At 37.1% G+C, this 18,537-nt stretch overlaps 1 protein-coding gene across 1 annotated transcript; it reads left to right on the forward strand.

Annotated features, from left to right (window-relative positions):
* Positions 1 to 805: 805 nt before the first annotated feature.
* LETM1 (leucine zipper-EF-hand containing transmembrane protein 1) lies at positions 806 to 17,036 on the forward strand (the record flags this gene model as incomplete). Its single annotated transcript, XM_009576561.1, has 9 exons — positions 806 to 861; positions 3,533 to 3,989; positions 9,351 to 9,494; positions 10,502 to 10,639; positions 13,899 to 14,102; positions 14,597 to 14,716; positions 15,344 to 15,475; positions 16,089 to 16,268; positions 16,881 to 17,036. Coding segments are annotated over exons 1-9 (1,533 nt in total), but the record flags the coding sequence as incomplete, so codon positions are not given.
* Positions 17,037 to 18,537: the final 1,501 nt, after the last annotated feature.

Genomic DNA, 18,537 nt, shown 5'->3' on the forward strand with positions numbered 1-18,537 from the left:
TTTCATATTTCTTGGATCAGCCTCTTGCCCTTTGGGACAATTTGTATCCTTTGCAGTGAGGTCCAGCGATAGAGTTATTTTTATGTCATGCTAATCAAAACGGACAGCAATGTATTGAAATGGTGTTGTGGTTCCACCTCTCTAGTGAGGTATGTTTAGGTTCATACTCACACTTTTTTTGTTGTTCTGCTTGAAAAAAAGAAAAAATCATCCTAGACACTTGCCAGGTGCTCCATTTGGCTCATCTAATACTGTGTTGTCATGGAGCTATTAAAAAATTACATTTGCTTTCAGTGATGTTTTTCTGCAATATAGTTGCTTGTCTGAGGGACTTGGAAACCTGTCTTCAGGCAGTTGAACAAGTGCAAGCAGTACCTCACACGTCCACAGAGTTCGACTGTATGCATGAATAGTTTGCTTGAACGCTTACGGAGATGTCATCCGCGTTACAGAATTGCTTCCCACCTGTTTTCTCTTTTTTATCCTATAAATTGGGATTACAGATTGAGAGAATTAAGAAGAACAAGGCATGTGCTTTCACTTGTGTTGGAATAGGATGAGGTATTTGGGCTTCAGTCTTGGCTGTTTGTGATGCACAATCATCGAAAGTGTGAACGTGCTTACAAACAGTGCACCATAAAGAAGTCCAGTTGCTTTTAAGCAGCATCTTTTTTGTGTTTTCAGTAGTAGCCATTCCTAAGTAAAGGTCAGTCCTTTAAATCACATATTTGTGTACAATTTACTATATGGATAAATGTCTTCCTGAATTTCAGAATTAATGCTAATTATTGGTATTTTTCTAGGTAACTTGGGAGATCGGGCATGTCTTAGCTGTACATCCCTGAGGCTGGCAAACAAAATGTGAGTAAATATGAACTTTTTTTCTAAACTCAAAACTGTACAAAACCATCAGTTAGTATACTACCATAGAATGTAGGTTTAAATCTTCTAGACAAAGTGTGAAAATATTAGCTTCAGCTTATGTTATTGATAGATTAAAGGAAGTCTGAGTATTGCTCTCTTCACCTGCTTGGTTGTGTGTGGAGAAGGAAAGTGAGATCTTCCTTTTTTCGCCCACTTCCTCCCTTTTTGTTGCACTTACGATGTGAAAGCAATACAATATTAATCTTGTTCTTGAGTGACATTCCAGTTCTGATTCCAGGTGACATCACGGGATATCATGGGCTTCTTGCATACTTTCTCTGTGGAGTTCCATAGAGTAAACATTCAGTCAAAGCTGGTTTGAAAAACATAGTTGACAGTTAAGAATGTAGATCATTTGAGTTGTATCTTTATTAAACCAAAGTAGTTTAATGTATATTACAGCCTTGGGTGAGGCTCTCCTAGGAGATGGTGTCCTCTTCTGAAAATGAATCCAGCTGCTGTGTGCTCTTACAGAACTTAAGGAGTTGGATGTTGGCAGAAACCATTCTCTGTTCCTGACTTGGCTCACAAGGCGTACTTGTGGATATGAATTTCCTAACGCCTTTCCTTGGAATGTTAAAATATGTGTTCTCTAGTTTATTTACAGTCTAACTGCTCAGGAAACAGTGACTATTCTTCAGTTTCCTAAGTTTCCATTTTAACATAAGGATGTGTCTCTAGACATGGCCCTCTGATAAGAAACAAAGTAATTCCTTTCTTTTTTAGTCATGTTAGTTCTATATCACTTACTGTATAATTAATTATGAGAGGGTTTTTTTAATACATAAAATAATAAAGCATTTTAAAATCTCTGTTTTCTTTTTAGTAGATTATTATATGGGGCCTCTCTTTTGAAAAAATGGAAACTTACAGTTTTAAGTCTGTTATATGAGCAGCAGAATATTGGACGGAAATTCTTGTTATTCTTTTGAGAAGGTTTTTTTTTTACCAAAAGCTGCTGTTAATATAATGTTGCTGCATAAAATAAAACAAACTAGTGCCCATGCCCCACATGACCCAGATCCAGAAGCAAGGGACTTTAATGATACAAGTACTGAGGACAGCTTGGGAGAGAAGTTCTATGTTTGACATCCTCCTAGTGAAAGTGTGTTCAAAGAGGCACATTTCCGGTGAAATTTTTTTTCTCTGCAGATTCAGAACGAGTTCTGCTGGCAGAGCTCCCTTCCTCTCTGCATACAGAAGAATGTAGATGTATGTAGGTGGAACTTGGTTTGTAGGCCTGGAGCTCTGCTTTTGGGAAATGACTTAGAGTTAGGATGGATTGATTTATGCGAGTGTTTTAATGTGGTTTTGAATATGTACTTTATTTTCTTAAAGGAACCATAATTCTCATTCGTTAATATCTGTGCAAGTGTGTAGTTTTCTAGTTAATAAAGAAAATGTTTTGTGTAGCAGTCATCTGACCAGTGGATGGTCAGATGCTTAAAACTTTAGTTTAAGCTAGAAAATAATCATGTGTCTTTAAAAAATAATACTTCAGTAAATTTTGTTGCATAAAGCTCTATTTGAATAACATTAAATGGATAAAACCATTGAAGTAATTTAAAATTCATTGGATGCATGTGATAAGTTTATAAAGTACTTCTGGCTGAAAATTGAGTGAGTGAGGCTAATACTTACACGTGTTCAATAAACCTTTTTTTTTCCTTAAAGTGTTACTCAGCTGTAGAGCCACTTGCACCTATTTTCTGCTCATTGACTGAAGACAAATACACATTCTGATTTTGTTTTGGTAGTACAAGGGCTCAGTGAAGAAACACCCCAGTCATTTCTGTCCTGTAGATGACTTAATGCTTGCATTTCAGTTTGAGAGACACCTAATGGAACTCATTTATATAAAATATTTTATCTACTATTTTAAGTTTGTCATATCCTTTTATAAAAGTATGTACAATCCTACTTTAATGAGTAGTGCTTCTGTGTGTATAATGAGTGTTTGGGATGTTTGAGCAATGCTTTCCTTTTAACTTCAGTTTACATTTAATTAAAGAACAGAATTCTGAGTAAGATAGAAGAGTGTTGGTTCTGTGTGCCCCAGCTCAGTACCATGATGGAAGTTTGTGCATAAAGTTTCTGCTGAAAAAGGAAAACTAGATGCATGGAGTTAGTAAAAGAGGAACTCTAATGAAATCGGATTTCTCTGATATGAATTTCTTCCTCTAACTCAGCACCTGTCCCAAGTCTACAGCTTGTATTTTTTCCTCGACTGTTTTGTTCAAACAGGAGAAGTAATAGAAGGGGCTTTATGTTACTTGTGGATTTACAGATTTATTTTCAAATGTAGCTCTCTAAATGGAAAGCACTTCTGGTAGCTACTCTTCAGTAATAAAATAAGCTACCTTTTCAAAGTTGTTTAATGGAAAATTCCCTGCGGGTTATTTTTTGTCACGAAGTACAGCCAAGCGTTCATTTCAGGTATAGACATCCTGATCTTGAGAGTCACAGGTTTGGGTTTTTTTCTTAAATATGCAGTATATATTTCTCAAATGATGCATTTTATAAAAACATATCTTTATATAACTATACAAATATATATAAATAGCTTATGATCTATTGCTAATTCTTGAATGCTTTTTTTCTTCTGAAGGACTGTACACTTTAAATATTGCACTAGTGTCCCTCCTGTTTACGCATACTCCAAAAAAGATCGCTACTGTTGTTGGACTAAAGGATCTGAACAGATATACTTTACTCTTATGAGCTCTTCTGGCTCATGGACGCCACTAGCAACCATGGGTGTTTTAGGTCCCCAGTATCTTCCAGTTAGATGGTGGCATTCTTCACGTCCCCTTCAAGATGACTCCATAGTTGAAAAGTCACTGAAGTCCTTAAAGGACAAAAACAAGAAGTTGGAAGAAGGAGGTCCTGTATATAGTCCAACAGAAGTGGAAGTTGTGAAAAAATCTATCGGACAGAGGATTGTGGACGAACTGAAGCACTATTACCATGGTTTTCGATTACTGTGGATTGACACAAAAATAGCTGCAAGGATGCTCTGGCGCATTCTTCATGGAAACACTTTGTCTCGTCGAGAACGGAGACAGGTACTGAGTAAATACCAATTTCGTTTGAGTGTCCTTAGCAATTGCTCCATTTTATTTGAACCGAGTTGGTTCTTTCTGTTGTCTTCTGTTCCTAGAATTAAAATTGCTAGGTGTATTTCCCTCCTCCTCCCTATGTGGACACTAAAAATTTTGGATTTGACTCCAAAACATTTTAGTCTTGTTCCCCATTATTGAAGATAAATTTGGTATTTTCTAGCTGGAACAGCAGAGGATTCTTCTGTTTTGTCATGTGGACAGCAGTTGTGGTTTGTTCTCAAGTTCCCATCCATGTGCTACATGTGTGTACATAGTCACTTTCTCTGCTTTTTTACTACAGCTGGAAAAATAGAGGAAGAACACTTCCAAAAGGTTGGATTTGTGCCAATTCTGTTTTTTGGGTTTTTTTAAACAGAAAAAAAGCTGCAGGCTGTAATGCATGATTGATAATCAGATATTAGTACTATCTCAGTTACAAATATATTTGTGAGATAAGTTTAGTCCAAAGAAGATAGTTTGAGGAAAGTTTTTGGTTTATACTTTTGTTTTTCTTTATGGCATGTAGCTTACATTTATGAAACTGTGAAAACTGATAATTTTAAAGAAAACAGAAGAGGGGATGGAGATGAAATCTGGAGTGCAAAATGAGAGTGCTTTCAAATTAGGATAATATACATGCATTTCAATAGTAATTTCAGTTTGTGGATGAAGTAAATATGCTTATTCAACTAGAATTAAAAGATATATGGATATTTAAAAACATTTGATGTGAGCTCTTATATATGGAAAGACTGCAAAATAATAAGCTGTTTTAAAACTGGTATAGTTTAAAAAATTTTTTTTGAAAGAATGTGTTGGTATTCACCTTCACCAGTTCATTAGCAATATATCAAACATGCTGATTTAATAGTTCTCATTTTACTATTTTTAAAGACAAAATGTCTAAGCAGTTGATACAGATAAAATATTCAAATCTGTCTTCCTGCCTTTTAAAAAAAAAAAAGCATTGCTGGAAAAAAATGTGCTGGAAGAAATGTTGGAGAGTGAAAAGTGTATGTACTCTGGCAGCAGGCGTGAATAGTGCTGCTTGCAATCACGGTCTGGTTCTCTGCAGTTTGTGCACTGGACACGCAATGTGTTAGGTTCACATCTCTGCCTTCAAAAATTTTGTTAAATGATCAAAAATACAAATATTTGCTCATTGTTTTAATCATTTCCTGATAAAATTTGGTACGTAGTTGAACATTGTTGTGGTTTAACGCAGCAGGCAGCCAAACACCACACAGCCGCTTGCTTACTCCCCCCTCACTCCAGGGCGATGGGGGAGAGAATCGGGGAAAAAAAGTAAAATTTGTGTATTGAGATAAAGACAGTTTAATAGAACAGAAAAGGAAGAGAAAATAATAATAATAATAATAATGGTAGAATATACAAAATGAGTGATGCACAATGCAGTTGCTTACCACCCGCTGACCGATGCCCAGCCCGTCCCCAAGCAGCAATCGCCCCTCCCTGACCAACCCCCAGTTTATGTACTGAGGATGACGCCATATGGTATGGAATACCCCATTGGCCAGTTGGATCAGCTGTCCTGGCTATGCTCCCTCCCAGCTTCTTGTGCACCTGGCAGAGCATGGGAGGCTGAAAAGTCCTTAAGTATGTAAGCTTAGTGACTTAGCAACAACTAAAGCATCAGTGTGTTATTAACATTATTCTCCTACTAAATCCAAAACACAGCACTGTACCAGCTACTAGGAAGAAAATTAACTCTATCCCAGCCGAAACCAGGAAAACATTTTCACGTGTAATTAAAAACCATGACATCTTAATGCAGTGTGCAAAAGTTTTTTCCTATATTCGCAAGGTTAGCCAAATAACAAAAATTGTTAAATGCACATGTAGTAGTTTTCATCTGTGATTACATGTGGTCTCAGATGGTATGTGGTCTCAGCATCTTCATGCTACTTATTTTTGCCCTCCTCCTTATTCTGGAACAAGAGTATGTTTGGCAGCTGATCCAGCTGAAACGTTGCTCAGCAATAAATATAACAGTCTGTGCTGATGTAAGAGAGGGGATTATGTAGAGCCAAGAAAGAGTAACTGAGGATACGGAGGGAATGAGGACCGCAGGACTTCTTGAAGTGGCAGTTCTGGCTTGTGCTGGCTTATTGAGAGCTTTGGAAAACTTGGAAAACCAAGTGAGACAAATTAATTTGTGGTTTAAAACAGAATCAGAAATCCTCTGGAGGGCAAGACTGGAACCATTGGTTTTCCTGCCTGTTTCATGTTCACTGAGCCATACTTCTGAGAAATTATACAAACGCAGTAAAATATGGGTATCATGGAAATATTTCTGCTGAAAGATCAGGACTGTATTCTAGAAGCCATGAACCTTTAGAAGTAATACGTTATCTTTGGACACGCGTGCATTATTCCATCAATAGATGGATGTATTCATTTGATTGCCCTTTAGTTTCATCATCTGGTGATGATAGAGCTGTCTTTCTTATATTTACGTAGTGGTCTGGCATTTGGCCTTCCTGAGTTCTTTTTTCTGTGCAGATGTGCAATTTCAGTATCAAATCCCTTATTTTAAATAAAACAGAAATTTAATGTGCAGGTATAAATTAGTGTTTACGTTGATGTAGCCTGTCTATGATGTAAGTGTCTAGATGTAAGATCTAATGATGTATGTGCGTGTCTGTATGCGTGCAATCCAGGTAGAAGATGTAGAGAAAATAGTTTTAAGAACTACAGTAATGTTATTTTCTCAATCTAGGTTTTGTGTTTTCTTTGTATGGAGGTAGAGGACATCCTGTCTCTTGAACGGAGTTACGGTAGGCTTAGAACCCAGGGTCAGTGAAAAGCAAACCAGCCCACAGCTGAACAAAACCCTTTAGATGTGCTTTTTTTAAACTTTATTTTAAGTTTGTTTCAACACAGTTCATTTTTTATCAGTTCAGCCTTAAATTGTAGTATGCTGACTGATTTAAAGATGTCTTAAAACTTTGATGCCAGATTAGCTACAACTTTGCAAAAGTTGCTCCTGAACTTTAAAAAAAAAAAAAAAAAATTTGAAGTACATACTGCTTTAAACGGATTAAACTGCATGTGAACTGACAGTCCTAGAGAAATCTTATCTTCACGCAGACTGACAAATGAGTTATTTCTGCCTGCCCTTTCCTTCCTCTTTGGAGGCAATAATGGAAAGATATCCAAATAATCTAACCACATTAACAAGCAATTGCAGCATGGCTAATGCAAGAGAGCTATTGCTTATGTAAACCAAAAGTCGGTTCCAAAATTCTGCTTGTACAATTGCTGTTAGGGTTTGGATTCAACAGGATTACATATCTACACTTAGGAGAGAAGGCAGGAAGAAGTAAAACATGCAAAATGTGATACTGGCTGTTAAAAACTCTAGTGCTGCTTCCTACAGCAGGATGGTTCAGGACACGGAAGTGAGGTGGCAAACACTATGGAGTTTGCGGCAAGTATATCAGCTTTAGAAACTCTTCAGCCCTGCAGAGGAGGAAAAAGTGGAATGCATGAATTGTAGCAGCAGATACAGAGTAGTCACATGCTGTGCTGCTAAATAATGTGTATGTAATCATGCACTATTGTATTAGGTTCCTGTGCAAAGTTGTTTTCCTTGAGTTAGTGGAGGGTGCAGTTTCATGATTTATGTAAGCTGATCCAGGACAGTGCTGCTGTGAAAAAGCCCAGTCCTGCTCGGTGCTCAAATCATGTTTTCCAACACCTCCCCCCACCCTCTTGGTTTGTGCTGATCCTTTTTCGCTTGTCTGTGTATGTATTTATGGGTTAGTTTTAGCTGGATCAATGGTGTACCTTCACATTGTGACTGCTAGTGTGCATTCATGACTCTTTATACATTATCTCAGGTTAGCATTAGCTTAATCCAGTTGTAAAACTGCTTCGTTGGATACGGATTTTGCCTTCCACACGCTGTCTAAAAATAGATACTGGGCAGAAATAAGAACTCTGTATTGCACTCTGTAGAAATTTTTGAGGGTTTTTTTTTTTAGGGAAAATGTACTTGTTTTTCTGACTTAAAATTTTCTTCCAAACTTTCTTACATCTTTTTGAACTCTCTGGTAGTCATTTATCTTCTATTGTTGTAATGAATGAAAACATCTTTGAGCCTGTAAACAATGGACCAAAGCATCCCTTCTGGGAAACTGCATTTTTTATATACAAAGAAAAATGTCGAACTTTGGATCTGTGGAGTTCGTGCATTCCTCAGACTGTATTCAAGATTTTGGCTGGTTTTAGGCTAAGAAAATTATGGTTAAAGTTTTACTGGTTCTGTATTCTAGCAAAGCAGTCCTAGCAACGTGCAATCTATACTGGTTGTTGCTGCTGTTCCCCTGGATTGGCATGAGCTGTGGGGAGGGGATGGAGGGGGAAGCATGCGTTTATTTGTGTAAAAGCATTTATGTTGCCAGTTTTTGCCAGTCGTAGCTGTGTTTATCAAATCATGATGTTGCATGGCAGTGCTGTGGCAGTAGTGTACTGTAGTGTACGTCCGACCTTCAGCCTCTGATTTAGGAACTGGCATTAATTCCAATAACTGGTTATTTGCTTTGTAAAATGAGGTAGAGTCAAGCAAGATCTGCACTCCCTGATATAAACCAAGTTATGAAGCTTCCAACAAGTACTGAAAGATTTGATTGTAGACTGTACGGCCTAATATATACATTTTTGGGTGTACAGAAATCAGAAGGACAATATTTATTTTATGCAGTTCAAAATTCAGTAACTAATGCATCAGCCTGCTTCAAAGGATTACTGCTCTAGAAGAGCAGTGATTTGAAAAAAAAAAAAAGAATCTACCAAGCTGGGCTCATTAACCTGGATTTAAATGTGCATTACAATTGTTATGAGGCAGAGGGGGAGGGATCTTTTATTTTATTCTTGATTACTTAGTCCATAGTAGCTCATGCATGTGAGAAGTGGTGGAGCGCAAATAAAGATGAATAAAAGAAGTTAAGCAGCTTTAACGACAACAAATGACCACCTCCTGTTTTCAGGTGCTTTTAAGAGGTTTAAATGAGATACTTGTTCAATAATCCTATTGAGACACAGTAAGGCTTTTGAAATACTTTCTATAGTGTTGGAAACTGGTGAAACTCAGCACTCTGTAGTATATAGCAACTTGAAGAAAAAGATACTAAAAACTGACTTTGTCACATCCTTTTTCTGTGTTATTTTAAATTTCCTTTGTAGCAAATATATGTACGTGTGCTTGAATGATAATGTGGATGATCATGTCAAGTATTTTTTAAATTTATAAAATCTTGCTTCTCAATACATTTCTTTTTTTCTTTCTTTTTCCCCTTCCAGTTTCTTCGAATATGTGCCGATCTTTTCCGCTTGGTCCCTTTCCTAGTTTTTCTTGTTGTCCCATTTATGGAATTTTTGCTTCCGGTGGCTCTTAAGTTGTTCCCTAATATGCTTCCCTCTACATTTGAGACAAAGTCTAAAAAGGTAAGCAGGTCTGAATTTATAATCCAGTAACATGTTTTGAAAGAATTAGAACTTTCTTTGGTAAAGAAAGAAATCAGACATTGGAAAAAGAAATTTGGTATTTGGGGAATGGTTTTGTCTTTCTGTATGTTGTTTGATGATCTTGCTGTTAACATCTAATAGTGAAACAGTGCCACCCTGATTTACCTTTTTATATGTGCAGGTGCTTAGCTATCAGGGCTGTAAGCTTCTCTTGTCTTTTTCGCTATCCTTATCTCCATTTTCTATGACCCTTACCAAGCAGAAATGAAAGCTCTGAAACTCTTTTTCTAGCTTGTATTAAAATGGGCAGACTTCGTTTTAACATTTGTAGTCCTTATTCTGGATGCAAGTTTTTTTGTAGGTATACTAAATATTTAAAAACCTTCTGATACATTGTTTTGTTTAAACTTTATTTCTTTTAGTTAAGTTTTCTGGGAATTGTTTACAGCTTTGTAAAAACAAACCAAAAAGCCCCAAAAGTTTTCACTTTCAGAGCACAAAATACTTAACATGAGGTTCGTACATAGTGAGCTCCCAGTCAGTCACAGATATGATCAATCATATACTTGGATCTAAGTAACCATTCATTTCTAGTTCTGTGATAAATTCCTCTTTGTTTGGATGAGATGTAGTGTAGGATTTCTGTGCTGGGTACAAGAGTTGGGAATTACCCAAACCAAAGTTGGTTAGTTTCTATTTTTTTGTTTCTAATTCAGAAGGGTGCATGTCAGTTTTAGCAGGTGAGGCCACTCATGCTGCACTTCACTCTGTTGGCATTGCATCTCATGCTTCATTGAGCTTTGAGCTGATCAACCTATTTTTCAGTTCAGATTTGGGGATCTTTGGTAAGAGTGAATGTCCTGTTGTAATGTGTGTGTTACAGAAGAAGTTCAGAAGTACTCCACATAACTTGTCTGGGGGCAGAAGTGGCATTTAGTGTGCATATTTCTGGAAAGAACTTTTAAAACCAAGTATTTCTTTAACAGGAGGAAAGATTGAAGAAAGAATTGAGAGTAAAGCTTGAATTGGCTAAATTCCTTCAAGACACGATTGAGGAGATGGCCTTAAAAAATAAAGCAGCCAAAGGAAATGTTACAAAAGATTTTTCAACGTTCTTTCAAAAGGTAAAAATTTTAAAAAATACGTTTTCTCTTCCTACCAAAAAAATAGCTTGGTGTTTTGTTTTGTCTATGGTAATCGTCAGATACCTTTATTCTCTTGGATTTGAAGTAGCAGGATGTAATTTTTTTTTTAGGATAGATTTCTTTTTTGCATGTAATACTTAAGTGTGCTGAATTTTTACTGTTCTTAGCTTTGGTATTCTGGCTGGTACTTTCACTCTTTTTTTGATTCTAGAAGCAGTATATTTCTGCTCATTTGCTTCTCGTTCTCTTATTCTGTTAATAAGTTAATTCTAACATCAAAAAGATTATATGCTCAGTGATTACTTTTGTAGTTTTTGACCTCTTTTTTTGAACATTGGGTGTAAAAAGTGGGAGAAAGAAGTTCTTCCCTAATAAACTGATTAAAACTTAATGGGGGAAAACTAAAATTTTTTTATCAAATGTAATTCTGCTTATAAAAACAGTTTTTAAATTAACTGATTAAAACTTAATGGGGGGAAAACTAAAATTTTTTTATCAAATATAATTCTGCTTATAAAAACAGTTTTTAAATGCACGGCTGCTCTACTGCTGAAATCCTTTCGGGTACTGACTAGTGTGTGGTATAGTCTGGGGTTTTGCTAGAATGTGAGTGCTGTGTTTGGTACAAAATTTCTCTATTCGCAAGCAGTTGCTGACACAGACTAAACGTCAGATATCTGCCTCCTACGTTGATGGCCTTTAGGTTTTAGAGTGTTTCCTTTCACCAAGTTGTAGGTAAGGGTAGGTATTCCCTGGAGAGATGAAAAATACCTCAGTGTCTCCTTTCACCAAGTTGTAGGTAAGGGTAAGGTATTCCCTGGAGAGATGAAAAATACCTTCTTAAATCTTCTCAGAATAGGATTTATTTCAGTCAGAAGCTCACGCTTCTGAGTTCTCTTAATTGTGGGGTTGTTGGGTAAGAGATGGAGCCAACAACAGTCACCAGGTGCTTTGTTGAAAGTAAGAGTGTAGTCCCCTCCTTTGGGGAGAGTATGTATTTGTACAGAAAAAGGCACATAAGCCTGGGGATTTCAGACCTGAACTTTACAAGTCCTGGCAGCTAGCTTGAGCTTTTCCTGCTTGTCAGCGCTGAGAATAAAGTTTTAAAGGGTGGAGTAATAAGATCGTGTTGATTTCTGCGTAGGTTACCTCAGAAAATGATATTGGCAAGCTTTGCCATTCGGTATCTGCTTGCAGTCCATGTACTTTGAAGCTCCTATGCAATCATCTGTTTCAGTTCTTTTTCATCTGCAGAAAATTTTAAATGGTTAGTTATAGTAGTTAGTAGCTGAAGCACTGACGCTGCAGACTCTGGGAGCATGCCACAGTCATGCTTCACGCTTGGAACATTTCATTTTCTCTGAAAGAACTGCTACTGAGAATTTACATTTGGCAGTTAATTTCTGTGGAAATAAATGGCGTATCCTCCACATTTGCTGGAGGAAGTCCCAGGTTCCTCTGATGACTAAAAAGAAGTTTCGAGCCCTGCATTTCTTACATGTGGGTGTGCTTTTTGCAGCTATATTTTTCTCATTTGTGCCATGGAGACAAACTTTATTGATCTCCTTTCACTGTACTAGATAATAAATGTCAGAGCAAGAAGAAACTTAAATGTTTCCCAGTTTTTTGCTATTCTTTTATAGCTGCTTCTGCAGTGAAGTATTTGATGCTGCAAGAACCATTGATTACAGGCTTAACGTGCTTGCTGCAGAATTCCAGAATTTATCTGTGTTGCTTTGAAGCTAGTGATGTACTAGAAAGTTTCAGTTTGTACTCTCAAGAAACATATGCTTGGCTGCCAAAATTCAGCTTTAAATAAGGAAGAAAATACTTTCTGTATTTTTAAAGTTCCATTTTTGGCTCCTGTAGTGAAGGAGCTGGTGAAGTGGAACAACAAGGCCTTTGACCTTTCTTTCTCTGAGTTGGTTTCTCTGCTACACAAGTATCCTGGAGGTTAATGGACTCAAGCCCATCTTGTCTTCCAAATTTTTACCTTTTCCTGTACTCAGTAGCTGTTCACTAAAAGATTTGAGTTGGCAAGTAAAACAAGTAGGAATAATAAATCAGGCTGTATAGGTAATGTTAGGTTTTCAGACTGTACCTGATGTCACGTAGCTTATGTTTTCTTTATCGGGCTTCAAAAAAGGTAGAGAGATTGGGAAAATTGTTTTTTGGGTGTCTACGTACTTACTGTTGAGACTGAAGGTATTAAGTGACTCGGAGTACTTCATTGTTAAGTTCTATAGATTTTGCATTCAGTAATGTCACTAATAAGCATTTGATGGTATACTTAAAATAGAAAAATCAACATTTATGCAGGTTTTACTATGTTTTACTATGACCTGATGAGACTAGGGAATGGGTTTTTTTTCTGCTTCTTGGAACTGTTATTTCTGCTTCCAGTATTTGGATTTAATTACTGTGAAGTGCCATTTGACAACACATAACTTAAAGGCTTAACTTTGCATTTGTACAAGCAGTTACATAGAACCTTCCAGCAAGAAGGATGCAGAGTTCTTTCCCAAATAGTGGCTTATACTTTGGAATAACTTCAAGTACAAGTGCATTTGCATTGAGGTGCCGCAGAAAAGCTAGGAACTGGAAGCAAAATAGTATTGTAACAAATGTGGTTGTGGAGAGAATGTAGGTAGGTAAGTGTCCAAATCCGTCTTTCATAGGGACACCAATGTTGCAAAATTTTTGCCATTGGACATACTTCTTAATTTATCTTCACAGGGCGATGCTTTTAATGTGCTTTTATGTTTAGTAAGTATGGTACCAGAAAGTATACTTGCCAGTGTGACTTCTGTAGCAACTATTTGCTCAGATATACTTTTTTTTTTTGAGGTATCTCATGGCAGTGCCAACTCAGATAGACCTGCTCATTAGTACACAGATGCATCTAATTTTTGTTGTTGTTAGTTTTATCTTAAAGATATTATGCAATGTTGTTGGAAACTATCAACACCATCAATTCTTTTGCCTTTTATAGTAAATAAGCTGTTGGTTTTTTAAATTCCTTTCATGTCTTCCTTGTGTCCTATTTCTTATCCCAAAATTGATGCAAAGTACTTGACAAATGAGGAGAATATTTTTATTGTTCAAAATAATGCCCAACTGTAACATTTGCTTTGAAAAGCTGTGTGTGTGTGTGTGTTTTTTCTTACAGATCTAAATAATGCCCAACTGTACCATTTGCTTTGAAAAGCTTTGTGTGTGTGTGTGTTTTTTCTTACAGATCAGGGAAACTGGTGAAAGACCCAGTAATGAGGAGATCTTAAGGTTCTCTAAACTGTTTGAAGATGAGTTGACTCTGGACAATCTAACCAGGCCTCAGTTGGTGGCACTTTGTAAATTGTTGGAACTTCAGTCAATTGGGACAAATAATTTTCTCCGCTTCCAGCTGACTATGAGGTTGAGAAGCATAAAAGCAGATGACAAAGTGAGTCATTCTAAATAGGCACTGGTTAATAATTTTGACATGTAGGAATAATCAGTGTGTGTGGATATATGTATGTCTCTCTAGGCATTTTCCTTTTTTGTCTTAATTGTCTTATTTTTGGGCTAACTTAGAACGAAAAGGCTTGAAGAGCTTAAAAACAGAAGTGTCCTTATTTGTAAAGAAAAAGCTGACCTCTCTTTAATCTACCATTAATTGCAATGAAAGTAATTATGTTACAAAGAAAAGCATTTCTATGAAACTATAATTTGTAAGGGAGCTGATAGAAATATTAGCTTAGAGAGAGATTGACATTACCATTATGGAGCTGTTAAGACTACAGTATAATGTTCACTGTTTAAAAAGTGGAGGTTATTTTGTGTTATCACAGCAACCTCTAGTGGCCATTATAAAAATACGGGCTTCTGGATGTGCATTGATGGTTCGTCAGTTCTGAGCTGTTAAAGATGTTAAAGTTTATTTTACGCTTTGTGCAGCTGATTGCTGAAGAAGGAGTTGATAGCCTTACTGTTAAAGAACTGCAGGCAGCTTGTCGTGCCCGAGGTATGAGAGCTCTTGGCGTGACAGAGGAGCGTCTCAAGGAACAGCTTAAACAGGTATGTTTTTGCAAGACAATAGACAGACCTAACTTCAGTTGCTAGCTCTGGTTTTTGTTATGATTCTGAGAACTCATTTTGCTTCTGTTCTCATAAAAGGCTTGGCTAAAACAGCCTTTCTCCTTAATAAGCTTTTGTCATGTGTACTGTGTAAGTATGTAGTAGCAGTGGGTTTCTGGCTTTTGACTGGGCCATGATGTTTTGATGATGCAAATAGATATTTAGACTTAAACATATCTGAAATATGTTTGCAATTTTGGAAGTTTGTCTTGTTAATTATTTGTATTACTCTGTAAAGAACTCTTCTCCAAGTAGATCAGTTCTTTGTCTTTTGGTGTTGCCTGGTTTAGAGGAAGATGCATGTGAAACAAAACACTTTTTCAAATATTCATTCAATACTTCTTCAAATACTTCTTCAAACAAAATACTTCTTCATATATATCAATGCAATTGCCCTAATTCTTAGCTGCTTATAGCCTGTAGTTCCTGTGCTAGGATATTGACTGATAAGTAGTGGTAAAAAAAAAAAGTATTTACTTTTTTGTGTATGCTTGACTTGATCTGTAAAAAAAAAAAAAAAGAAAAAAATCCAAAAGTTGAAGATTTGTTTTATTATTGCATTTACAGTGGTTAGATCTGCATCTGAACCAGGAAATCCCTACTTCGTTGCTTATTTTATCGAGAGCCATGTATCTTCCAGATACCCTTTCTCCAGCTGATCAGCTCAAAACAACACTTCAGACACTACCAGAGAGTGTTGTAAGTATTGATGTACATAGTCTGTAACCAGCTTTCAGTATTATCACTGAAAATCCATTCAGACAAGTAGATGTTCTTCTTGGTTCCTTTCTTTTCCTTGAAAAGCTAAACCATGGGGAGGTTTATTTGAGTGACCTTCAAACACAGAAGAAGTTGGCTTATAGGTGGCGGTGTCTGAGAATAAAGCAAATATAAGGCAATATTTCATTGCATGACAGTAGACAGTAATAGCATAAGAAGAATAGAATTATAATACGCTTTTTACTTATATAAAAAACAATCTATGCTCTGGGCAATATAAAGACATATACATAAAAATGTTGATGTTGTTGTGTAGAAACAGAAATGATCTGAGTAGGTTATTGGTAGTCTTGAGAGAAAGAGAATGAAGAATATGTACGATTTCAGGGTGGAAAGTTCTCATTTTCAAAGAAAGAGAATAATCTTTTTCTGAGAAATGCAAAAATAGGGTAATTTGGGGGGGTTTTAACTATATCCATTAGCATACCTGTACTGCCTATCTCGATAAGGATATATAAAGTTTTTACATTATGTAGACATACATGTATATACACACATACAGACTTTTATAGACTTCTTGCATTATTTTTAGGCCAAAGAGGCTCAAGTCAAAGTGGCAGAAGTTGAAGGTGAAAAAATAGATAACAAAGCACGGCTGGAAGCAACACTTCAGGAAGAGGAAGCCATCAGAAAAGAAAACGAAGAAAAAGAGATGGAAAGATTGTCTGAAGCTGCAGAGAAAGCCAAAGAAACCCTTCAAGTTGCAGCCATGGTAAGTTCTGCTCTCAACTGTTGAGAAATGGATGTCAGTGATGTGAAAACTAGCATGTTATGAGTTGTTGCCTCTGCTCTGGGTGTTGCCTGCAAGAAACTGGACTTTAAATCCACATGTAGAAGATGTGGGATAATGTTAAAACAGACTGCAACACAGAAGGGTTCAATGAAAGTTTGTCTCAGTCTTCGATTTCTCTTTCCTCTTAGTTAGAGTAATAAGAGAAACCTTTTATTCTTCTAGCAAAGGTGGTGGTTTTGCTTGTTTTTTGATTTCCCCCACCCTGTACTTTAAATGTTCTTATCTTTGGCTCTTTCTATTTCTCATTAACCTGATAATGTCATTGTATAATACTTGACTATAAAAGCTGCTGGCCTGCTTTACTGGTGAATTAAGCCTCAGGAGCTCACAGGCATAGTTCATTAAGTGCAAGTGGGTATTTTAATGTGAAACCACTCAATATGTTGCAGTTTTTTAACGTTGTCTTCTCATAAAAATGTCTGCGTCTACTTTGGCAACTATTTCTATTTTGAGAAGTCATTCTTTAGTGATGCTAATACAGATAATGTTATCTTTGTTTTAATTAAAACTTCGTGGGGCTTTCAAATTTAGAAAGAGGTGGAATCGGCAGCAGATCTTGAAGCAGCTGCTCTGCAAGTTAAAAAAAGTCAGATGGCTATGGGTACTGAACAAGAACTGGCAAGGGCAGATGTGGCGATGCACTCGGAGACACTGAAAGATACAGCACCAGTATTGGAAGGCATTAAGGTAATCTGGATAACTATATATGTTTTTATTCTTTTTAATGTAAAGACTCAAAATATCCATGTAAGAGCCATGGTAAGTTGCCTGGCTGTTCTTCAGTTTTAACCCTCTCACCACATTCTGTCAGTTAAAAACAGCTAATTAGTTGATTGCAAACTCTTAACCACCAGTGCAGAAATTGAAGTCAACACAGTATCTCCTTTTGTCTCTCTTTTGTCTCTCTGTGTTATTAAAGCTAATATACCTGTTTTGGGGGGCATTTGCACTGGCTGTAGACGTAATGGATCTGGGTATGTTTAATCTGTGTATAGTTAACACATGAGGAGGGAGAGGGCAAGAGTAGGTAAAGGTGAGTGTCCCTTCTTTTGAAGTATGTAGCTAAGAACAAAGGATTAAGTAAGGAACTAGGTTTGGAGTAGACTGTAGATTTGCATCGACTTCCTCTTCTAAACTGATATGGGCAGCTATAAAAACTTTTTAGTGTACTCTTTCACTATTTCTTTAGTATGATGTTGAACATAACTTATACCAACGTTAAAGTAACAGGTTAATTCTAGGATTAGCATGCTTTGTTGTGATCAGAGCATGCTTTGTTACAGTCAGAGCATGCTATCTTTAATCATTTGCTACCTGGCTGACCTGTAGCTCCACAGATTCTCCTCCTTGCCCTTACTGAAGATAGGAGTGACATCTGCTTTCTTCCAGTCCTCAGGAATCTTCCCTGATGACCATGTCCTTTCAAAGATAATGGAGAGTGGCCTCTCAATGACATCAAACAACTCCCTCAGCACTTGTGGTTGTATCCCATTAAGTCTCATGGACTTGCGTGTGTTCAGTTTGTTTAAATGTTCTCTAACCTGATCCTCCTCCGCTGATGGTAGATCTTCCTTGCTCCAGACTTCCCCATTGGTCTCAAAGACCTGGATTCCTGAAGGCCAGTCTTATCAGTAAAGACTGAGGAAGACATTGACTACCTCTGCCTTTTACATGGCCTTTTGCATCAGGTTCCTTGTCCCATTCAGCAGCAGGCCCACGTTTTCTCTTGTCTTCCTTTTGCTCGCAATGTACTTGTAGCCCTGTATGTTAGGAAGTGTTTTGACTGTCTAGAGCTTGATGATGGTGATGATAGGGTTGAGTGTTTTTGGGTAAGGATCAGGGGGAAGGTCAACAAGACAGATATCATGGGAGGCTGTTACAGACCATCCAACCAGGATGAAGAGGCAGAAAAGATACTCTATAAGTGGCTGGGAGAAGTCTCACAATCGCTTGTTCTCATGGGGGACTTCAACTTACCAAATGTCTGCTGAAAAGACAATACAGCAGAGAGGAAACAGTCGAGGAGGTTCCTGGAGTGTGTGGAAGATAACTTCCTGACACAGCTGGTGAGTGAGCCAGCTAGGGAAGGTTGTCGCGAATTACTGGTTTAGGATCCTGCTGACTATGCCAATTTGTCACGAATGAGTCGTTTTGAAGCCGCTTAAAGAATTACTGGCAAAGGTATCAG

The sequence above is a fragment of the Fulmarus glacialis genome, unplaced genomic scaffold, assembly GCF_000690835.1.
Source record: "Fulmarus glacialis isolate BGI_N327 unplaced genomic scaffold, ASM69083v1 scaffold8954, whole genome shotgun sequence".
Taxonomy (NCBI): domain Eukaryota; kingdom Metazoa; phylum Chordata; class Aves; order Procellariiformes; family Procellariidae; genus Fulmarus; species Fulmarus glacialis.